The following is a 24,156-nucleotide window of genomic DNA, read 5'->3' as shown; positions in this document are numbered from 1 at the left end:
TTCGGGTCTTCTTGGATCCGGGTCGGGTCGGATCTTAGATAATTAGACCCAATAAGGTAATTAGAGTTTGTCAATTCGGATTCGGTTCGGTTACAGATCGGGTTCGGTTCAGTTCATGTCGGGTCCAACCCAAAAATTACCTAAAACACACTGAAAATATCTGAAAATATTTAAATACCAAAAAATATGATAAATTTTATCTAAAATATGATCCAAGGATATGAAAAATATCCGAAATTTTATTTGATTATCCCAATTATATTATTGAAAATCTAAATTTTTATCTGAAACCCAAAACCATACTCAAAAACTAAAATTTGAAGCTATAAAAATACTCGTAATACCAAAAACAAACTGAAACATCTATATATACCTAATATATACTAGAAGATACTAGAAGTTTCGGGTTTTCGGGTACCCTACTTGGGTCTCGGGTTCGGGTCGGGTCCAAGACCCGCGGGTCCTTCACAACAAGACCCAATAGGGTAAAAAGATCGGATCAGTTTCGGATCGGGTCGAGATTTTTCGGGTCTGTTTTGGGTCGGGTCTTCGGATCCGGGTAAAATGCCGATGCCTGATCAAAATGATCCAAAATTTTAACAGTTATCATGTGATGTGACATTGTACAAACTTAAGATTTTTTTTATCGTTGATTTTATATATTGTTTTGATCACTCACGTTATACATGCCATATCATATATCCATTAACATCATGTACCGAGAAACCAGTGAATAATTTATATATATGTATGTGTGTGCTTATTTGAGACTACTCCCACAAATTTTAAGGACAATATTTTTGTTATTTTATGAATTTAGTTTGAAATTAAGGCTTGTTAACAAAGAACCCAGTGAAAACTCTTGAGAAGAAACTAAGAAAATGATACACGAACGACACACGCATAATGAAAATAGAAAACACTCAAGGAACATATGATATGATCTCCTCATAATAAGTAATCCGAAACCCCTTATTTATATGAGGATCTCAAAACCCCGAATTAGGAGAAGAATCCCCAAAATGCCAAAAACTTGTGTAATCTTCTTGTTGCCTTAAAGATCCACCAGCTGATGAAGAAGTGGTATTAGATAATGTCTGATGGCTATACATTGAGCCTCCGGTTTCCCCACCTGCCAGACTATAGCTTACTGCATCGTTACTATTTCCCCCTTGCTGAAGATATTGGTTATAGTAGTATTGGTTATAATATGGTATGTTTTGTGGATTAGTCTGCGGATTTGAGTAGTAAGTTTGATTATTAGAAGAGTAATAGTTTGGTAGACCGGTAATAGTACTAGTGTTACTTGCTAGTTGAGCTCTCTCAGGGAAATTAAGTTTGGCTTTGCTTCCTTTGAACCTAAGAGCTGCTTCATCATAAGCTAAGGCCGCAGCTTCAGCGGTCTCAAATGTCCCAAGCCACACGCGTGCGGCCTTTTGTGGATCCCTAATTTCGGCAGCCCATTTTCCCCATGGTCGTTGCCTTACCCCTCTATAATGTATTTTCCTCAAGTTTCCTTCAACACAAGTGACATAAATTATTAATCTCATATATGTGCTTATATACACACTGCAAGAAATTTGTGAAGTAAGAATATATATCATCGATCTGCTTCTTTGTATGTACATATTATCATATACTAACTGTTAATTAGTTGCAATAAATATGCAAATCAAGCTATATGTGCACGTATATATATATATATAAGTTTACATATATATATATATATATATTCGTGTTCAAAAAAAAAATATATATATATATATACCTTGATCTTGAGTAGGAGGAACATGTTGGATAGGATCTTGCTGATCATACTCAACAGGGTGATGTAGATTATTATCATGCGTGCTGCTTTGGTTTCCAATGACTTGAGTCAGGGCTGAGACTATGGCACGCGTGTCGTATTCGGATCGTGCCGAGAAGAACGGAAATATGTTCTCGTCGTCATCGGCTTCTTTCTTCTCCTCAGATTCACCAGCTCGAAAGGGCCTCTTCCCATTATTCATTGATTATTAGGGTTTCAGATTTTGCACTTTTTCAAATAGACGATGATGCGTTGAAAATGAGAAACAAAGAAGACAAGGAAAGTGGAAGAGAGATATTAATTAGGGTTTTGGAGTGAAGAATTTTGAATGGTTTATAGAAACATTTTGTTTGTGTGAACATAAGAAAAATAACAACAAAACGTCAATCTGAAGTTTTGCATATTTTCAAATTTTGTTTAGTATATATATCATAATTTTCGAGGCACATAAAAATCATGCAATTGTATGAGTGTATTTGTTAACACTGTAGAGACGCGTGAAAATGGCCTTTTTATTTGCTTATAGCAAAAAAAAGCGTACGTGTGAATCTGAACGTTTAAGAAATGGATATCAATAACGATTGCTAAAAAAGCTCTGACAGAAGAATTTAAATAAATATGAACACTGTACAAAGATCCTAAATGATAAAAAGAGAAAAATAAAGAAGGAAAATGCATGCCTGTACATATTATTTGCTAGTTTCTTTTCGGAAACACATGCATGGAATCGAAGAAGGAAAACAAACATAAAGTTCTATTTTTTAAGGTTTGGTTTTATATAAGAAATATATTATTTGTGTATAAATTAAACTGACATTCTCTGTAAAAGTTAAGGGAATAAGAATATAACAACTTTGTTTTTCATTCATTAAAAAAATATAGATAAACAATAGTTTACGTACGTTAGAGTGGGATTCATTTTTTTTCCTGAAGTGGAATCTTTTTTTTTCCCATTAAAGATTTGAACAGAAATTGAAAAAAGAAACTTAGTTATACATCCAAGAGAGATGTGTACACACTGATCATTAACTCAAGAGAAAACGTGTGAACTTAACTGTTGTTTTGGAGTCTCTTATTACAAATAGATACACGAAGATGTTTTCTAGTTTCATCTATATCTGGAAATAATTCAGTTTAAACTTCATAGTTATGTGGAAGTTTTGTATCCAGTGATCAACTAAACGTTTTCAAATGCATTCCCTAATTAAGTCCAAGATTCAAGTTTAATTAACTAAAATCAGATGTGGGTTCGTAATATTAAGTCCGTATGACGGGATAGATTATCTAGATATTGATAAATATATTCATTTTTTCGTGGAAGATAATGAACCCGTTAATAATCTAAAGTTAAAACTGTTAGTATCTTTTACTAAACGGTGAAAAACATACACTCGTTCTTGATCTAAAAAGTTACAATATTCACAGTATTGTATCTTTCTTGACAATAATAATATAAAGTTCCAAAAGAAAAATTTACAATAATATTTGAAGAAAGTACCGTTTTGGTATGCAACAAATTATTTGAGGAAATGTTCACAAAAGCACTTTGTCTGGGGCCTCTAGGCCTTGACAAGTCCCACATCACAACTAACTATATTTTTCTGATCCCACATATTAAATTTCTTATTGTATGAAATTACCTATTTTTGGTCGGGAAAGAGGTAGTTTGCTAAGAGATCAGGAGGGGAACTAAGAGAGTATTGTAATGGACAAAACCGTTAGTCTTTTTAGTTGTGGTTAATTGCACGTGCGATGCGTGCTCACATTTTGTTTTGTTGTAATTTGCAAAGAAAAAAATATATAAATTCAGATTAAAATCTAAACGCATTAAAAAAAAATGGTAAACCATTCCCCGGAGAGAATGTGAAAACCCAGGTGTCCACGCACGTGAAAATCTGGTGTGATGTGGATTCGAACTCGGATCCTTGAAGATCTATTACGGAACGCCTTGACCACCCCGACCACAGACGCGTGGTTATCTAAACACATTAAACTAAAGCATACGTAGCGAAACATGGAGCGCTCTCCTCATGATAGATGATCTAGAAAAATAAACTAATTAAGGAGTGCTAAATATATCAATACTCAATTGGCCGTACTTGGAGCCTAGAGTATAGTCAAGCACATTGAGATGTATACATTACAGTATAAGACATGTCTACTCTTCTTTCATTTAAAATATTTTTTTTGTGTGCATATGCTCACCAGTTAGTTTTTGAAGATTTGTATGCACAAATAATTAGTATGAGAAAAAAAAAATACAAACTTCCATTGAATTCAGTATGTAGATGGCTCGTGAAGGTAGAGACTGGACAAATGAATTGGAGGGGATTTTATATTCTGCAACAAAAATATATTTGACTTTTTTTTTTTTTTTGTAAACTGAATATATTTGACTTGGTCGTCGAACTACAAGGGTTCAGCGTTTCACGTGGAACTCCAAATTAAGTATGGTATAAGCAATGTGTCCATGTGTTGTGTAGAACAACATAACATATACTGGTCCACTGAGTGGACCTAGTTCATTTCTGATCAAGCCATGACGAATGGCCAGATTTCGCTTCAAACCGAGAATGGGTATAGAGACTTTGAATTTTCTTTTCTCTGTACTTTATCGGTTAGCTTAGGCCTGGGCATAAAATCCATAATCCAAAATCCGAACCAAATCCGAACCGAAAAACCCGATCCGTACCCGGTCCGAAATGTAAAAAATACTCGAGTGGATCTCGTAAGGTGGTACAAAACATATCTGAACCCGAAGTGTTATTAACTGAACCCGAACGGGTAACCCGAAAATCCGAAAAAACCAAAAAATCCGAAAAAAATATCCGAAGAAACCGCTCCGAATGTTCAAACTAATATACAATGTAATTATATGAAACATGAATATATACTTCAAATATTCAATTTCATATTTATTTTTATATGGTATCTAACAATAAGTATTTAAAATTTAAATAACTACTTTAAATACTTAATTATATATAAATAAGTATATATTTCTTATGTTTTGCTTTTAAATTTTAGATTTTATTTCGGGTATATCCGAACCGATCCGATATAATCCGAATCCGAATGATATATGGTTACTTTATGGGTTCTATGATGTGATACAAAACCGATCCGAACCCGATGTGTTATATCCGAACCCGACCCGTACTTGCAAATTTACTAGAATGAGACCTAGGAGGTGTTATAAAAAAGAACCGAAATCCGAAAAACCTATCCGAACGCCAACGGGTACCCGAACGCCCATGCCTAGGTTAGCTGATGTTCCTGCAACCCTATTCGATTGATATAGAGGTATGTTACATTGTTACTTGACTAAAAACCTAAAACCAGGGGCTTACTTGCTCAGTAACATTAACTTTGAGAGAAATTTACAAAAAAATAATATTTACCTTAGATAATACTCTCTCCGTTTCCGAAAATAAGATGTTTTAGATTTTTTATTTGTTCCACAAAGATAGATTTTCTATATGTTTAAAGTATTTTTTATACTTTTAAAAAACATTAAATGAAAATATTTGAATTGATTAAATTTCATTGGTGAAAAATTATTAGAAAATGTATAATAAAGTAAAATAAAAATTAAATTATAAATATTTATTGAATTCTTAATAAACGCGAACATTTTAGAAAATCTTACTTAGGGAGTTCGATACTAAGTGTGTCAAAAAAGTGTTTCAAGAAAAAGGGTAATATGAAATTCAGCAGAATCTAGTTATTTTTGAAAAATATACGCATTGCAATTATAACGAAAACTAACTGGGAAGCTTTGAAGGGACCACAAGTTAGAGAATCCGAATAATTAGACAAATTCAACGATCAGTAACGTGGACATTTAGGTATTATTAAAGTTAGCTAACATTTTTTGGGTAAAATCAAATTAACTAACATTTGTCGTCTACACACAAACAAAGACATTGTAACAAGATTACGACGAAAGATAGTATTGTTCATATAAGAAAATCAGTCAAATGAAAAAGAAGTAACTTTAAGATGTCGATGAATTTGAATTTGATGGGAATACGCTTTAAAGTTTCAAAAGAACACTTTAAAACAGCAAATACACATGGGTAGGTGTTATTAGTTACATTAAACTAAAGAAAATACACATGGGTAGCAAAACATGGTCACATGGAGCGCTATCCTCATGATAATGATCTAGAAATGGAAACTACCCCTACCCATGTGTATACCTTAATTTAAAATTTTAAAGAAATCTAAAACTCTCTCTTTTTGCGAATTTGCTAAGAGAAAAAATGAGTTTGAGAAGGTCACGTACTCTAACTTAAGGTATACACACTTGATCATTTTATATCAAATATTCATATTAATAGCTATATATCTAAGAAGGTGTGTTTAATGTGTTGCCCTAGTTCCATTTACTTTTCAAAGTTCATAATTTTCAGCGACAAATGCGTCAAAGTACTAAATAATAAAAACTAGGATAAGATCCGCGCCTTGCGCGGAATTAAGTTATTATTTTTATTATATTTTGGAGAATGAAACAATAGTTTGGCTTCATTTGGATTAGGGGTGTTCAATCCAGATATCAGGTTGGTTTCGATTCGGTTCGGTTTTTTCGATATTTTGGTTAGTAAAATATAACTACTATTCTAAATCCATATTTACTTTGACTTTAGTCTTTCACATACTTTTGAAAGATTTCAACTGGACAACTAAATTGATCAGCCAATCTTGTTGCTTTAAATCATTAGTATATATATATATATATATAAATATATATATATATATTATTTAGTTTGAATATTTATTAAATAAAAATTCATATGCATTATATTTTATGATCATTTGTAACTTATTATAACAAAAAAAATAATCTATTGATCACAAAATTTTCAGAGTGAGAATCTTCAAATTTCTAATAATATATAGACGTTTTGAAAAATTCAAAATATAACATATAAGAAAAAATATAAATGTTTTTATTATATATTTAATGTGATTTTTTTAATATCTTTTAATAATATAAAATTAAAAAAAGAACTAAGATACCAAAATTGTTATCAAATATTTATTATTCATAATAATTAATTTTCATATATACGTTAATCATATTAGGTAATTTCGTAGCTTCTAATTAAGGAAAGTGCAAAAACAATATTTGGTAGATTATTTATCAATTCGAATATTCGATAGTTAGTTTAATAAAAAATATAATGTAAGTTAAGATGGACCAACCTATTTTTTTAAGAATAGTATATTTTATATAATCATTTATTAAATAAAAATTTATAATCATACACTTCTATGATCATTCATATCGTTTTATAACTGAATATTTAAATCATCGATAACAAAATTTTCAATGTGAAATCTTTAATAAGTTTATAATTTATAAATGTTTTTGAAAATTCATTGAAAGTTTTAATATTAAAATATTTATGTAATCTTATGATATATAGTTTAATATATATATATATATATGTTTTATTATTAAATGATATTTTTTACTCATCTGGTTTTAAAATCATGCGTATCTTCTTATAATATTAAATAAACGTTCATATTAATACAATTTTATGATCATTTGTAACTTATTATGACAAAAAAAATAATCTATTGATCACAAAATTTTAAGAGTGGTAATCTTCAAATTTCTAATAATTTATAGACGTTTTGAAAAATTCAAAATATAACATATAAAAAAATATAAATGTTTTTATTATATATTTAATGTGATTTTTAATATCTTTTAATAATATAAATTTTTTAAAAAAAACTAAGATACAAAAATTGTTATCAAATACTTATCATTCATAATAATTAATTTTCACATATATGTTAATCATATTAGGTAATTTCGTAGCTTTTATTTAAGGAAAGTGCAAAACATTTTTTGGTACGTTATTTATCAATTCGATAGTTAGTTTAATAAAAAGTGTAATATAAGTTAAGATGGACCAACCTATTTTTCTAAGAATAGTATATTTTATATAGTTATTTATTAAATAAGAATTTATAATCATACGGTTCTATGATCATTCATATCATTTTATAACAAAATATTTAAATCATCGATAACAAAATTTTCAATCTGAAATCTTTAATAATTTTATAATTTATAAATGTTCTTGAAAATTCATTGAAACTTTTAATATTAAAATATTTATGTAATCCTATGGTATATAGTGTTTAATTTATATATATATATATATATATATATTTATTTTATTATTAAATAATATTTTTTACTCATATGGTTTTAAAATCATGTGCATCTTCTTATAATAAAAATGTTAAACCATTGATCATTAATTTTTAAATTAATAATTTTAATAGTTTTAGTCATTTATTGTCGTTTTTAAAAATTCAAAATATAACATATTCGAAAAAATCTAAATTTTACTTTTATAGCTAATTTGATTGTTTAATTTATTTTAATAATATAAAATTAAACAAAAAATAATGGAGGAGATATAAATTGTTATCAAATCTTTATTATTAAAATCATTAATTGTCATATATATATTAGTCATTTATGGTAATTCCGTAGGTTTGATTTAAGGGAAGAAAATAACATATCATATCATTATATCATATAGTTTGACCAACTTATGTATCTAACAAAATATAAAAATCGAATATGGACCTACTTATTTTTCAATTGAATGTAATTGACTACCTAATTGAGTGCCACCTATGCATTGGGACCTATTTTAATTAATACAAAATTGAGGTTACATCTTTTAAAATGTTCCTCAATTAATATATAGGGGATATAGAATCAACAATCACGTTTAAAGTTACGGCTTAGGAAGAAAAGTCGGCACCTAAAATAAGAAAGTCAACAACTTAATTTGTTGACCGTTGAACAAATACCGCATGATTTTCAGTATGCCCAAATCAACTTGTAAATTAGCAAATAATATTAAATAAAAATAATATTTTTTAAAATAAAAAGAAAAAGAAACAAATCAAAGACTGAAGTAAAACTTGACGTTGCATACTGGAAAAGGAAAAATTCCAGATAATATAAAATAGAAAACCAAAACGACAGCGTTTAGAGCTGAATGTAATGTATGTACAGTGTTGACACTTGACAATGCATCAAGAAGCGGAGGTGGTAATACTTGTGGGAGTGATATTACGGTTTCTCATGTACGTTAAAAACTGTGAAGGCAATTCCGCTAGTAACGCTTCTACCACTGAGACCTCTCCATCTACACATAACCACACACACAACAAATCATCACCTAACCAAAAACGCTCAATGTTTTTCTTGAGCCAAACAAAACAAGACTCACATTGCATGTCTCGTAATGCAACGAACTGGACTATATCACGTGACGCTACACGACCGCTCGAGCTTTCTAATCTCTCTCCTTTGTCTCCATCTAGCACCTACGCAACGACAACAACGAGTGTAAGAATCTAATGGAAAATCCCACAAACTCTGTAGTGTTGAAAAATTCGTATTAGGAACCTCCATTTCTTTATAGTCAGCTCCTCCTACTCCAACGATGAGGATTGATAATGGCAGATCTGATGCACTGACCAATGCGTCTTTCGTCTCTTGCAGATCTGTTATTACTCCATCCTATGAAAAAAACAGACAAGTTCAGTTTACATTGTCTTTTAACATATAAAAAAAATCAAGATAAAAAAAAAACGATAGGCATTAACTAGGTGCTTCGTACACTAGGCAGACTATCAGGGACCTAGACAAAGTCTAGGCATTAATGAATTATTAATTAATACTTTTTTACATTACATTTAAAAGATATTTTAGTTTTTAGATTAAATTACAAAATTATTTTGATGAATTATCACAATTAGATATATAAAACAAAAGAAATTTGACAAATTTGGAGATTTGTACTAAAATTATTGTTTAATTTAACATATTTTGACTTGTTCATATAGATTTAAACCGATTTTAACTGATTTATTACAATTTAAAACGATTTGAGTTGTATAAACCGAATTTTTAAATATCATTTCGGATTAGCACCAAGTTACGGCCTAGGTGCCCATCGATGCCTCTACGGATTTTTAGAACCATTAACAAACACAACACAAGGACATAAACTCACAGTGATTATCAACAAGACGTAATATCTCTTTGCATTTTGAGCGAGTGACTCGCTTGCTATTGTTGCAGCAGCTTTGATCACGGGACCAAAGAGAGTAGGCCCAGCAAAAGAGACGTTGAAGAGAGCACCATTGTATGCATTCATGATACCTTGAATCCCATCTACCTGAGGAAAACAAAACAAAAAAGGATAAGGTTAGTTTCATGTTGTTTAACTTGAGGAATGTTGGTTCAGATTTTGTTGACAGACCTCACAGTAAGTACTGCTTCCGTTTAGGTTAAAGCAATGTGAAACTGGGATGTCTATAGGACGAGCTCCAAAGCCCCACGCTGGAAAGCGTTTGTCAGTGTCATAGAACTGCAACACTTCTCCAACTTCCACAATTGCCTGAAATACAAAGAAAGGATCACACACAGTCAACGCTTCTGCAAGAAAAGTTAAGTAATAACCAAAGTTTGTATATAATGAGTTCTTACTCTCTGGTAGGCATTTAATCGTCCTGTGGGGTCAATGTAATGCAAGGAATCAGGGAGGCGAGGGTTTCCATTTGAAGCTAATGAAAGATGAGGGACAATAGGATTAGTTCAAATGAATTTCATTAGAGGCAGAGAGTCTTGAACCGAACCAAACCAAAATTTTCGGTTAGTCAGGTTTATAATAAAAATCCGGTTTTCGGTTCGGCAATCGGTTAGTTAAAATAAAATTTAACCAAGTTTGGAACCAAACTAACTGAATTAACCAAAATTCCGAACCGAAGTTACCCGAAACTGACCAAATTTTTAACCGAAATATAACTGAAACCAAAAACTTCGGTAAAAGAATTAAAAACCGAACTACCCAAATACCAAACCGAACTACCCAAAACTACCCGAACCCGCAAGCCTATCATATCCTTTTACCACAGGCATAATAAATTCATACCTGTAAAATCAATTGCCACCATGAAGTTCAGTTCAAATCCAGAAGCCAAGTATTCTAGGAACGTATGCTGAACAGTTTCAGTAAACTTGTCCACGAAAAGCTGACTCTTTAACGCCTGAAACAATGGCAAATGGTATCAGGTTTCTAGCAATTAAAAATTGTATTCAAACTCCTCTTATTTGTGTGGAAGATCCTTACCCTGTCCTCATGTTTATGTCCAACACCAGTAGGTAAGAACAAATTGATTCCTTGGCCACTCAAATGAAGCTTTTCTAAATCCGCAAGTGACTTCTGAACTTTTCTGGCAAAATCCAACAACAAACAAAAATCATCTCTCATCCTCGTATCCTAAACTAGAACGGAAGTAACGGAGAGTTTGTTGGTTACCCGATAAGATTGTGGTTGCCGTTGCCATTAAAGTCTAGGCACTCTATTACCAGTGGGGTGTCCTGAAAATTATTACATGGAGAACTGTTACTACACCTTCCTCCTCAAGCAGGGAAACTAAGATCTCTCTTGTTACCTTACTCCCAACTTGTTGAACACTTAGAGAGACTGGTTTCCAAACCGGATTGGATTCATTCTTCAAGACTTCGGTTTTCGATACAGGGATTGGAGCACCGTGCTCCACAATCTTAGATATAACCAGAAACGGATCCTGAGAAAGAGAACTCATGTTATTATATATGTCTGAAAGTAAATCATGGTAAAAATGGTGTAACACATTAGCTTACACTTTTGGAGAAATGATCCATTGATTCCAAATTCAAGCACCTAAAAACAATCTCTGTAGTGGTCTTGGAAGCTAGAGACTCCTCAGCATGGACTATAAGCTTCCCATGGTTCTGTGGCTGAGTCCCTTCTTTACGCGTGAGTTCCAAAGCAACCGTCCTATTTGATTTTGTGATAACCTCAGACAATGTACATGTTGCCTCACCGAGAAACTGCTGTTCGTCTAGCTTAAGCATCTGAAAATTAAAAAAAAAAAAAAAATCAACAAATCAACAAATCATATAATGTAAACACTTTGAGCATACAATGAGATTGTACACAGTACCTCCTCCTTTGAGTTTTGAAACTGAGTGTCAATATCGTAAATACGAAACCTGTAGAGAAGATTAAAGTTCATAAAGTGAGAAACTTTTAATTAATTAATTACAATTGATTTCCTCTAACATAAGGCAGAGTTAACTTACAGCAAAGTCTGCACAACCTCGAACTGATAACGGATATTAAACTTCTTAATCCATTTAGGATTCAAAGAGTTCAAAACGACTTCGCTACGGAACGATTCGGAAAGTGTTCCGTCTCTTCCTTTTGTAAAAACAACCACCATTGCATCGCTCTGTACACCACAGCACAAGATAAATAAGATTAAAAGAAAGTTCTTTTTAAGACATATTATTACAAAAGCACGAACCTTTGAAGTCACGTCCCGGTCTCGCAAGTTTGAAGCGGAGAACGATAGCTGCGAAGGAAGGAAGAAGACAAAAACATGAAGAAACTCAAATCTTTGGTCTAAAAGGAAGTTTAAGAGATTTGAAGGAGAGAGACCTCGATCTGAGAGAAGAGGCCGTTGAAGCCGCGAGACTTGAGGTAGTAGTCAACGGCGTCGTTTGGACTAGCGTAACCGCCGGCGGCAGCGGAGGAGGAAGTGTTCCCGCCGACACCGACCATTCCACCACCGCGGCCACTACCATCGGACCAGCAGCTTCCCATGTCTCAAGAGGTGGATCGAACAACAGAGACAATCATTTAACGGCGAGTTCTCAAGGAGAGAGATTTGAGGAGGAGGAGGAAGAGGGAAGAGAGTGTGGGACCCACTGTGTTTTTCCAAGTCGACGATCTGTCTGAAGTCTTTGACTCCATTCATTTACTTACTGCCAATTTTTATTCTTTTTTTTATGGACAATTACAGCCAACTATTATTGCGAAATTAGGGACTAATTGATAATTACAGAAATTAAATGCAAAAAGATATAGATTTACTATGTGAAACTGAAAAAAAAAAACAAAACAAAAAAAACTCGAGAGGTATTAAATTTGACTGTAGATTTAGTCACGTCAAGATAATTACTACAGAAGAAGTGAGCTAGTGATTTATTTGGTCCAAGGAGATTTTGACACATCGAAGAGTGGTCTCAGTTTATTATATCGGTATACAAAGCCGAATTTAAAAAAAAATAGTTTTGTTAATGGGGAATATGAAATTTATATCATGATAAGCTATTATTCTTATAGTGCGGTGTGACTGGAATTTAAGAAAGGAAAAAAAAACGCATCTAACGTGAATAATAAGACTTGGAATTTCACGTAATGACCAATTACAACATTTCGCCACCAGAAAGGTAAACAAACCTTTCTCAAAAGCATAATTACATAAACTTTTTTATTCAAAATAAAATAATCGAAAAGGAAAATACCTGATTTGATTGTAGACAAGACCCAATTGTTTATTTCAAAAGAGTCAGAGGGCCTTAATGGGTCTCAGTTTAGATTTAAATGGGCCGGATATATCCAACTAATGGGTCGTCGTAATACTTTTAGCCTTGAGATGGACGCTTCTCATTCGAAAAGTACGCGCGTCCCCATCGAACGAGTACAACGGATTACACGTGTAATATTACCATTGGTTAGTATAAACCCACTCTCAACTCAAATAAAGTTATAACCGTTTTTACCGCCTTCAGTTACAGAGTCGAAGCGAGAGAGAGATCATTCATTCATCAATGGCCGTAGGAGACAATCCGGAGAACGGAGAGAACGGAAGCGACGACGGTGACCGGAGCAGAATCGGACCGTCGCCTATTCCATCACCGTTGTCGTCGTGGCTGGTTCCATTGTTCGTCGTAACCAACGTGACACTCTTCTCCATCGCGATGTTCGTCAACAACTGCCCTAAGCATTCGGAGTCTCATCATTCTCCCAACCACCACTGCGTCGCCAGGTTCCTCGGGAGACTCTCCTTCGAGCCTCTCCGGAACAATCCTCTCTTCGGTCCCTCTTCTCGCACGTACGTACGTTACTTTGTAATGTAATACGACTGCGTTTTGTGAATTGCCGTTACTATCATTTATGTTTTTGGTTTGGTACTTGAAGATTGGTGAAGTTAGGATCACTTGAGTGGTGCAGAGTCGTGAAAGAGCGTGAAGCTTGGCGTCTCTTTACATGTATATGGTTACACGCTGGTGTTATTCATCTTGTGGCTAATATGATCAGTCTCCTCTTCGTCGGTATTCGCCTTGAGCAGCAGTTTGGTTTCGGTATGTCATTATAGTCATCATCAAGTAACGTAAATTTAAAGAAAAGGTTGAAAATTTTGGTTTTGAGTTTGCAGTTAGGATTGGAGTTATATACGTAACATCAGGAGTAGGAGGAAGCGTATTGTCTTCTCTCTTTATCAGAAACGGCGTCTCTGTTGGAGCTTCTGGTGCTCTCTTTGGACTTCTTGGCTCAATGCTTTCCGAGATTCTTACCAACTGGACTATCTACTCTAACAAGGTTAATCTCTCAATACTAAGAAACCTTTTGAAATTTTCAAATAGTTTAATCATTTTTTTTTGTTACAGGTTGTAGCACTCTTGACGCTTTTGTTTGTCATTGTGATAAACTTGGCCCTTGGGATACTACCTCACGTTGATAATATGGGTCATCTGGGTGGGTTTGTAGTTGGGTTTCTCCTCGGTTTTGTTCTGCTGGCTCGTCCTCAGTTCAAGTGGTTAGCTAGAGAGCATATTCCAGAAGGCAGACATCTGACGTCTAAGTACAAGCCTTACCAATACATATTGAGGCTCATTTCTTTGGCTCTATTGATCTCCGGGTAAAGTTTTCATTGTCCAAGAATCAATTAATTACTCTTGTCATTTTAATGTTTGTGGGGTTCTTTTACAGGTTTGTGGTGGCGCTGGTGATGCTATTCAGAGGAGAAGAAGGTAATGTTCACTGCCGCTGGTGTCGCTACCTACGATGTATCCCCACTTCAAAATGGAGTTGTGAAGACGTTAGATAAAAATAAGCAACATTGTTTACTTTGTAATGATTAGTGTGATTGCTTGTATGTGTGTGGTTGTCCTTCATTGCTCGAACTTGTGACTTGACATCACTACAAATTATTGAAGTTTCTTTAACCAGACAAATGTGGACCCCCCTAGCCTGTTGGTACAAGATCTGTACCGTAGGATCTAGTCAGAAGAAAATTACGTAACAGAGATTGATCACTGTCTGTACTTTGTGTGTCGGTATCTGATTTACACATTCCTTCAACTACTAAAAACAAATTAGGATCAGAGCCGAGATATGAACGCTGATCAAACGATCGTTCTGCAGCAGCTGTGTAGTAGTAATACTGTCCCTGAACTGACCTCTTGTAGCCGCCACTCTCTGAAGACAACTCGTGAAGCCTCTGTCTCGGTGCACTTTGTGACCGGACTTTTGCTCTGTAAGACTCAGTGTTAGCCATGTAGTTAGGGTAATACCCAGAGTAGTACTCGTACTCGCTTCTCGTCGGCGTGAACGGTGTTCTTCTCCTCGAGCCGCCGCCACTGCTGCTTCCTGGTCTAGACCTTACTTGTGGACTTGTGGGAAGAGATCCTCTTTTACTTGGCGACGACTCCTTGTGGTAGTAGGAAGCGAAGTGAGGCTTCCAAGTGTCGACTTCTAGGATCTTGTCATTGTCTTCGCTGTACTGCGGTGCGTTCCATAGAGAACGGTGGTGGTCCATGGCAATGACTTTGCTGTATTCAGCCTCTGAAACGCATCGTGCGTGGAGAGAGTGTGGAGAGGGAGGAACGTGAGAAGAGCGAGATGCTCTTGCTCGAGCTTGGAGTCTGACAAGGGTTTGCATCCGACGTAGCATATCGGCTGTTTGTTTCCTCACTATGTGTCCTTTCACTAACGCTTGGAGCTTCACTAACGCCTTCAATGCTCTCAACGCCCTCCTCGCCTAGATTAAAAAAAAGGTTAGTATTATACAAACTACACACCAACTCAAACCAAAGACACAATAAAAACTACAAAGTTGTTTCCCAATCAATTACATTTCTTCTAAATGGTTACAAACTTACACACCTAATTCATTTTGTAAGCAATAGATTAGAGTATATGTACATTTGACCCACCTAATTCAAATTAATTATCATTTTAAAGAAAACAAACTAATTAATAAAATATTTCTTACGAAGACTACTAAATAGTGTCGGTAGAGCGTATAGGATTGTTACAAGTTTCATATTCATTTGTCTCTTCCTAGTATTTTCCAGGACCAATAGAAAAAATACAGAATTGAGTTATCCTTTATGATTTTTCAGTAATTATTTAAATTTGGGATTAAGTAGAAATATCAACATCAGACAGCTATTCCACACTTTAGTTCAAAGTTTCTTCGAGGATTTTTAATAAAATTAAAGATTTAAATTTTGAAGATTGTTTAATTTTAAGAATAATTCAGGGAAATCACTAACCAAGTAGCCACGGAAAGCTGATTGAATCTTCCCCGCCGCAACATACTCTTGAGCCAACCGGCGATTATTCCGATTAGCTTGAGTTACCGACGAGGTTCTACCGCCTCCTCTTCCGGTGAGTCTCACGACCTCCGCCGCCGCGTGAGCAGCCGCTAGTGCCGCCTCAGCCACCGCGGCGGTGGCAGCTGCGACGGCTATCGCATGCTTGTCGGCGTCCAGGATTTCTTCATCGGTGCGTCTCTTGCTTGGATGAGAAGACGACGTCGGATTCGAGGATCTGGTGGTGAAGCTCCATTTTTTACTCTTGTTCTTCGTATGTGTTGTTTTCTCCTGCTTCTTGCTCCCGAAAAGACGTCTGAAGAAACCCATAGTTACTTCATCGCCGGAGAATCACCGTTGCTTTTGCTAAACTTTTGTCGGAATTTTCTCCGGTTGAGGATTTTTTTTCTTTCGGACAAGTATTTAAAAAGAAGCAGAGGCAAGTGGGAGGCTCCATATATTATTCTTTTTTCTTTTGGAGGCTCCATACAAAAATAAAACAAAATATTTTAAATACCATAATATATATTAAACTAGGTTAAGATCTGTCTTTTTCCCTAGATTAACGCTATGTAAACAAATTATTCTTACATATATTATTTATTTTGTGTTTTTCACATATTATAAAATATTAAATATATTGAATAATTAAGAATCGAGTATCTATTGTGCATATAACTGAGTAAAAACATAAATAAAAACAATCATTATTGTTTATTTACAATAAATTTTTATCGTTACATAAATCAAAACAATAATCTTTATTTGTATATATGTTATATAATTAAATTCAAATGATACTTAATACAAATATTTAGTATATTTTAATATGAATATTTATCAATTAAAATCTTTTACTAATATGATTTTATTAACATTTGTATATTTTATGTAACAAAAAAAAATTTACACTATTAATCATAAAATTTTCAAAGTGAAGTTTTTAATAGTTTAGTAATTTAAAATTGTTTTTAAAATTTAATGCGAATTTTAAAATTAAAATATTAAGGTCTCGTAAATTTTTAATAACATTTTTAAAATTTTAATTTCAGAATTTTTAATTTGAACGGAGTGTCTCCTGAAGTTTCACATGTGACAATGCCACGAATGTGATAAAAGCAATCTATAATGATGCCAGTTATAGAAAATAGATTCCCATAATAAATAGTAATAATGTTGAAAACAGGGGAAGTTTCAACAAATAGAACTTCATCATCATCCCATCATTGTAATATACCTAGAGATTTGTTTTTTTTTCTTTACTATTACAGTAAAAGATATCAAAAAGAATACTAATTTTATGAAAGACATAAGTAAGTTTCTTGTATGTAGAAAAGAATAAAGACCTAAGAAAATTTGCAATTCGCTGGTCCAAGAACAAGCGAAGAATAGTTAGAGAAAAGACTCTAAAATAATTGTAATGACAAATCTTTTTTTTTTCTTAAAGGGGAATACGTCAGTAGGCATCTAGACCTGAGGCATGCCTAAAAACGATTAAAAAATCTCCTAGGGCTACGTCACCATTTTAAAAATAATTAATACAAAATTTAAAACCAAATTTAAATGTGTTTCTTTAGTATAAAATCTTAGTATAAAATATTTAAATTAGTAATTATATATCTTTATGATACTTCTAAAGAATTGTTAAAGTTTTTTAATGGGCATAAGATATATTGCTTTTCTCGAAGATTTTAAAGCCTATATAGTCAAAATATCATCAATTGGTTTTACCAAAATATATTGGTAATTTGTGGGAAAATTAATTTTAAATAATATTTTTTTTGGAAAGATAGTAAACTATGAAAGTCTTAGATTTCCACTGAAATAGTTTAGTAAAAACATGTTTTATCTTTTTAGAAATTAAAAAACTTAATTAAGATACAATGTTAATTTTTAAGAACTAAAAGCTACAATAGAAACCAAATTCATTCAGAACCTAGTTTTATTGATCATGAATTATATCATATATTGATTATAAAGCGTACATATATCTATGCATATGTATATAGCACTATTCAACTTAAAATAGTTATATATATATAAATTTTATAAGATCACACATAAGATCTCTAACAATATAATTACTATATGAATTGAAAGTTCTCATACATATCAAAATATCCACCACTTAGAAATATATTAGATAACGAAAGCCATACTTCTATAATATTCTCATTCTTTTACATATATATTTTGCTTAGAAACTACTATGCATTGCTGGTTTTATTTCTCCACCTCGCTTTGAGAACATCTTGGATCGAACCTTTGCTAATTCATGTCATTGGTTAACAGCGAGTCCACGAAATCGTACTCATTAGCAAAATCCTATATATATATATATAAGAAAAAGTTTAATCAAAAATATTTCATGACTTAAAAACTTCAAATTATAGACAAATAATTTAACCTTACGTACCTTCGGATCCAGTGACGACCAATCGACAAAATCTGGAACACCTTGTTCCTAGCAAATAGATTCGAAGTTTCAGAGTATATTTAAAAGAAACAATTATTTGATATATATAGCATCGTAGATTTATGGAAATATATTTAGAATGATAGATATTAGAGTACCTGCTCATGATTAGGGTTCATGTTGAAAACTGGATAATTCGTCTCCGGGGCAGCAACAATGTTTGATGGTTCTCCTTCAGAATGTCCCTTCAGAACAAAGTCAAATATGTAAGTCAGCAAGACATTCTTTGACCATATATATAATCTTTGATTGGACGTTGATTCATATTCAATCTTGTAATTTCTAAAATAATATGTATATACCTGATTTATGTTCACAAAGTTCCCGTCACCATTTTCCTCAAGAGAAAAAAACTGATTCAGTTCAGTCTCAAAATTTGCAGGGAGCTCAAATTTGTTGGTAGAAACTGCTTCTTCTTGTTGCTGCACGTCACATTGACAAAAAAAAGGTCTCACAACATTATATAATGCATGTATATGTACATTATTGAAATATTAGGGTAGTGATGATATATACCTTGTTGTGGTCGATCTGGAGGTTACTTATATCGCAAAGAAGCTCATCAGTATTGTTGAGGTAATCACACAAGCTGAGATTCTCCAGTTGAGGAATTTCAAGATTTGGCTGTGTAGTTGCATTATCATGTGCCTGAGGCTTATATGTAGTGTTCTCGTTGTTTAAGAACATTTGCATCCCATACGAGAAGTTGCTAGGTCCTGGTTGATTAGGTGTTAAACTTTCATGGATGTTTACTCTTGCATTATAAGTTACACTTCCATAACTGTTCAGACCTGGTTGATTTGGATATGAACTTCCATGGCTGCTCATTCCTAGTTGATTAGAAGTTAACCTTCCGTAGCTACTCATTCCATGTTGGTCAGGAGTAGTCAAACTTCTATGGTTGTTCATTCTTGGTTGATTAGAAGTTGAAATTCCATAGCTACTCATTCCTGGTTGATTAGGAGTTTGAGAAAAACTTCCATTGATGTTCACTCCTAGTTGATTAGAAGTTAAACTTCTGTAGCTGCGCATTCCCTGTTGGTCATGAGTCAAACTTCCATGGTTGTTCATTAATCCTGGCTGATCAAAAGTTGAATTTACATAGCTTCTCACTCCTGGTTGACTAGGAGTTAAATTTTCATAGCTCATCATTCCTGGTTGAGTAGGAGTCAATCTTTCATAGCTGCTCACCATGTTATTGTTGAAACTAGTACCATTAATAGCCGAAAGTCCATGTTGTCCAAACCCCATAACTTGAGATGTTTGGACAGTTTTGTTCGCCATCACGGTTGGTTCGAAAAGGCTTCTTCTTCCTTCGTTTTGAGATGGTTGGATTGGGAAACTGAGGTTGCTTTTGGTGGGAATGGTTAAGTTTGATCGAATACCTCGCGGCTCATAGGTGGATGACCCGTTCATGTAGTTGTAAGGCATCTGGTTGAAGCGGACGGGCTCAGCTGTGTTGGATAAGAGTCTAGACTGTCCATAACCTTGTTCGGATTTGGAATAGAATGATCTATTGTTAATAGTTGTGTCGTACAAAGAAGAAGATGGTGCGTAGTTGTTGTAGTACGGATCTCTGAGGTGAGCCTGCAGAAATATCGAGTCTATGCCTTTAGTCGGCAACATTCTTGAACATGAAAAACCTTGTTCAGCAACTTTCCTTAAGAATATTCGATATTTCTGCGTAGCAAACAATTTTGAGTTAATTAAAAAGATGAATGATACGCACAATTTACAGTATTTATTATTTTAACATAAAAAGGTAAAAAATAAATAATCACAACTTAAGTGAATCGGACAAAAAGTTCTAACTATCTCAATTAAACAAAAAAAAAATCTCCAACTTTATGAAAACTTTGCCGATTTAGACCCATAAGTTAACGTTAGTCAACATTAACATTTCGTTATCACTGAAGTTTAATAGACTTTTTACAATGTTATTCCTTAAACCTTGTTACTTGGCTACTTGCTAATGTATAACTCTCGATGAGTTTAAAGTCTTTTCATTCGACTCACATAGATTCGTTGTTTTTAAAAACTTTAAAGAAAATTCCCATTTAGAATATATTATTATTATCCGAAAACATTTTTGAAAAGGGATATGATCAAACCTGTAAATGGCTGGCTATGTTCTCTCTTGTCAAGTACGGTAGGTTCATGTACTCTAAGATTTTCTTTGGCACAGCCTCTTTGGAAGATTCAAGTTAAGTAAACAAATATAAACATATTAGTCAGTGTATATATCTACATAAACTTGAAAATGTAAAAAATGATGGAATTCCATATCATGTATTATATATAATCTATAAATAATTAAAACACTTACTGTCAAGACCGAGATATCGGATAGCTTGTAGGAAAAGGTCATGAAGACCGTCCGTCCACTTTATCTTAGGCTTCTTCAAGGGCCGCGAATCATCATCAGAACCACCGTTTGATTTTCTTTTTCGGTTTTCTCCTGAACCAACATAACTTCCATTTGAACTGTTCACGGGTCTTGAATCCGATATAGGTGAGAACCTCTTATTGGTCTTCAAGACATTAGCTTGTTCAGCAAGTAACTGGATTTGCTGAGGGATGCTAACATCTGTGTCCCTGTAGTTGGGTTCGGTCCATAATATGGACTTATCATTCCTCTTATAAGTTAAAGCAACTTGGTAGATCTGGGGTATGTCAGTTGGTCTGATGGGTTTTGGAAGAAAACACTTCGCTCCACAAGCCAAACTCTCATGTTCTATGTTGCTGTCCGATGACATGACTTTCATGTTTTTAAGAAAATGTAAAGAAAAAATAGTTATAGCTTAGAATAAGTGAATGATGTGGAATAGTCTATTCCATTAATTCCATAAATTCTTTTACCATTTGACATGAATGGAATGGAATACTCATTCCATCAATTCCAAAAATGGATAGAGAAAATACAAAGAAAATCATTCCATAACAAATTTGATCATGAATGAATGGAATGAATTTCATTATTCCATTCCTACCATTCCATTTATTTTAAATTCCACAAATTCCATACTTGTTTACCAGTTACACCCTTATTGTAATTTTATGTAAGTAGTAAAAAAAATTACCTATAACCGGTATATTGCCAAATTCTCGAGTGATTTGCTTTTTGAGTTGTAGACCGTTCATGTGAGGCATGTAATAATCTGTGACTATAAGATCGATATTGTGTCTTTGGGTTTTAAGAGTAGACAATGCTTCGATCGGGTCTTGTACAGCTATAACTGAGATCTCCTTAAATGACGGATCTAAAACCATTTAACCAAAAATGAATTTCGAATGTAAATGTGAAAATATTGCAAGTACGAGAGACTATATACTTTTACTTGCATGTCTTAACCTTTTAAAAACGAAGAAACTGAGCAAAATGGAGGTCTAATTATACACACACACAGATATATATATATATATATTTCACTTTATATGAAACATTTCACAAAATTTTAGAATGTTCATAGCATCAACTAAACATATTCTTTAAAATAACAACATTTAAATTGTCATGGATATACTTTTTAAAAGACTAACAGGTTGATTACTTTATAAGAAAGGGCGATTTCAAGAACGTAAATTAATTTTAAACTTCGAACAAAAAACATATCGTACGTACACACGATCATGTCATTTTTTCATTCAGACAAAAAGTTACTATCTTATAAATCAATTATTGATATTTTTTTAAAACCGTACATATTAAATTGGTTGAAATTTTTGTATTAACCAAACTATTGGTTTTAAAAATCATCAAAGTAATTAAGAATAACTCAATTGAAATTTTAGACGTGTGCATATCATTGGAGTTCAGATCCTGATGATTTAGAAATACAATTGTTGAATTCCACTAAAATATAACTTTTCAAAGGGCTAAAAATTACGATATTTGAAGTTTTTTTTTCTAAATCTCAACGAAATCAGGAAGAGATATTTGAAGTTAGCTAATAGGTTTATCCTGTTCAAATCTTAACAAAATTACGAAGAAATCTATACATGTTGTATTTGAGAATAAGATCTTAATTACCTCTATATTTGGATTTTTCGAGCATGCGTGACACAACTCCTAGGAAAACAGGATCATCGTCCACGACCATAACATTGATTCTTAAATCAGAGCTTTGGTTGTCGAAAGATTGGGCAAAAGCCATTTTGCTAGTCTTTGTATATCTATTTTTTGTGTTTCTCAAGTCTGTATAAACTTAGGCTGCAGAAAGCTCAATATTTAAAGGCACAAAGTAGTCACGCAAATACAACACTTGGCAGTCTTATATGGTTCATATGTAAGTTTATTGCAGAAAAAAATATATAATAATAAATAAGACAAAGGAACTTATATATTTTTAAACAATTATAATGATTACATTGAAAAGTAAGAAAAATTAAGAAAATATAGATAAAACAAATTAACATTGTGCGGAAATACCGTGTGCTAATTTATGTATAAAATCTAGACTAAAGAAGCAAAAATTAATGCTATTTACCAATATATACTTTTTTGTTCTATTAAATATATGTGATTGTTTTTCTTCTTATTTAGTCTTGATTTTCTAATAGATTTTTTACATCTTTGTTTGGATTTGTACTATAAATGAAAAATACTATAATATTTTATTTTAAATGCAAATGGAAAAAAATATATATTATGACATTAAAGTTAATCTATAGTATAGATGTGATGTAATTTAAATTCTCTGTCCAAACTACATTATCTTAAACTATGAAAGCGATAAACTATTTTCTTTTGCTGAGTGAAACTTGAAAAACTAGAATTACGAAATACAAATGAGGAATTTTGAAACCATGACTCTAAAGCGCTTCATGATATCTGGTGGAAGAAGCAGTCATGGTGATACTCTCATGTTGACTCGTACAATACCAAAAGTCTTAGGGCATCTGCTATAAGATTTTTCCACTAAGATATTAAAATATTGAAAAAATAATAAGAAGAGACAGAAAGAGAGACTGATTCTTTAGCTAGAGACTCTACAAAATTTTGGTAGAACTTGCTTACCATTTTCATAATTGATTAGTCTTAGTTTTTGTCAAAAATTTAATTTTTATTAGAATGAAACTAATTCTCTTAATATTGTACTCATTAGGGATATTCATGATAATGAGTATCTCATCATTGTGGGTGCTCTTATAATTTCATATTTACAAATCAATTGCCTGATTGTCATCACAGTTCTGATTTATAAAACAAAATTGTATTACGAAATGAAGAAATCAATTGATTAATGTATTAAAAATATTAAACTGAAATAATATATATATATATATATACCAAATTCAGCTACTATAATTTATCATATAACTTGCTCAAAGAAAAAAAATGATCATATAACATGAGAATTATGTGTGTCAAACCCGTTGATGTGTTATAAA

At 32.8% G+C, this 24,156-nt stretch overlaps 5 protein-coding genes across 5 annotated transcripts; 1 reads left to right on the top strand and 4 right to left on the bottom strand.

Moving 5' to 3' along the window:
* Positions 1 to 606: 606 nt before the first annotated feature.
* On the bottom strand, positions 607 to 2,925 carry LOC106426371 (ethylene-responsive transcription factor ERF115-like). The gene is made up of 2 exons (XM_013867090.3): positions 1,769 to 2,925; positions 607 to 1,516 (listed from the first exon to the last, which is right to left on the bottom strand). The coding sequence occupies exons 1-2, from the start codon at positions 2,007 to 2,009 to the stop codon at positions 990 to 992; spliced, it is 768 nt and encodes a 255-aa protein (XP_013722544.1). The 5' UTR covers positions 2,010 to 2,925; the 3' UTR covers positions 607 to 989.
* A 5,755-nt stretch (positions 2,926 to 8,680) lies between these two features.
* Positions 8,681 to 12,647, bottom strand: LOC106426292 (protein BONZAI 2). The gene is made up of 15 exons (XM_013867016.3): positions 12,346 to 12,647; positions 12,212 to 12,259; positions 11,988 to 12,136; positions 11,849 to 11,897; positions 11,526 to 11,759; positions 11,315 to 11,449; positions 11,179 to 11,240; positions 10,990 to 11,092; positions 10,792 to 10,906; positions 10,347 to 10,423; positions 10,120 to 10,257; positions 9,871 to 10,035; positions 9,261 to 9,374; positions 9,082 to 9,178; positions 8,681 to 8,997 (listed from the first exon to the last, which is right to left on the bottom strand). The coding sequence occupies exons 1-15, from the start codon at positions 12,508 to 12,510 to the stop codon at positions 8,885 to 8,887; spliced, it is 1,764 nt and encodes a 587-aa protein (XP_013722470.1). The 5' UTR covers positions 12,511 to 12,647; the 3' UTR covers positions 8,681 to 8,884.
* A 118-nt stretch (positions 12,648 to 12,765) lies between these two features.
* Positions 12,766 to 15,098, top strand: LOC106426331 (RHOMBOID-like protein 3). Its single transcript, XM_013867059.3, has 5 exons — positions 12,766 to 13,804; positions 13,891 to 14,054; positions 14,129 to 14,292; positions 14,361 to 14,611; positions 14,683 to 15,098. The coding sequence occupies exons 1-5, from the start codon at positions 13,521 to 13,523 to the stop codon at positions 14,798 to 14,800; spliced, it is 981 nt and encodes a 326-aa protein (XP_013722513.1). The 5' UTR covers positions 12,766 to 13,520; the 3' UTR covers positions 14,801 to 15,098.
* On the bottom strand, positions 14,868 to 16,770 carry LOC106426401 (protein IQ-DOMAIN 24). Its single transcript, XM_013867122.3, has 2 exons — positions 16,251 to 16,770; positions 14,868 to 15,733 (listed from the first exon to the last, which is right to left on the bottom strand). Exons 1-2 carry the CDS (start codon positions 16,617 to 16,619, stop codon positions 14,939 to 14,941), a joined length of 1,164 nt encoding a protein of 387 aa, XP_013722576.1. The 5' UTR covers positions 16,620 to 16,770; the 3' UTR covers positions 14,868 to 14,938.
* Positions 16,771 to 18,407: 1,637 nt separating this feature from the next.
* On the bottom strand, positions 18,408 to 22,948 carry LOC106426377 (putative two-component response regulator ARR21). Its single transcript, XM_022697822.2, has 9 exons — positions 22,796 to 22,948; positions 21,846 to 22,025; positions 21,092 to 21,523; positions 20,877 to 20,953; positions 19,282 to 20,445; positions 19,068 to 19,187; positions 18,864 to 18,950; positions 18,706 to 18,753; positions 18,408 to 18,614 (listed from the first exon to the last, which is right to left on the bottom strand). The coding sequence occupies exons 1-9, from the start codon at positions 22,917 to 22,919 to the stop codon at positions 18,558 to 18,560; spliced, it is 2,289 nt and encodes a 762-aa protein (XP_022553543.1). The 5' UTR covers positions 22,920 to 22,948; the 3' UTR covers positions 18,408 to 18,557.
* Positions 22,949 to 24,156: the final 1,208 nt, after the last annotated feature.

Source organism: Brassica napus, chromosome C3 (assembly GCF_020379485.1).
Source record: "Brassica napus cultivar Da-Ae chromosome C3, Da-Ae, whole genome shotgun sequence".
Lineage (NCBI taxonomy): Eukaryota > Viridiplantae > Streptophyta > Magnoliopsida > Brassicales > Brassicaceae > Brassica > Brassica napus.
This window is presented reverse-complemented; position numbering and strand designations above follow the sequence as displayed.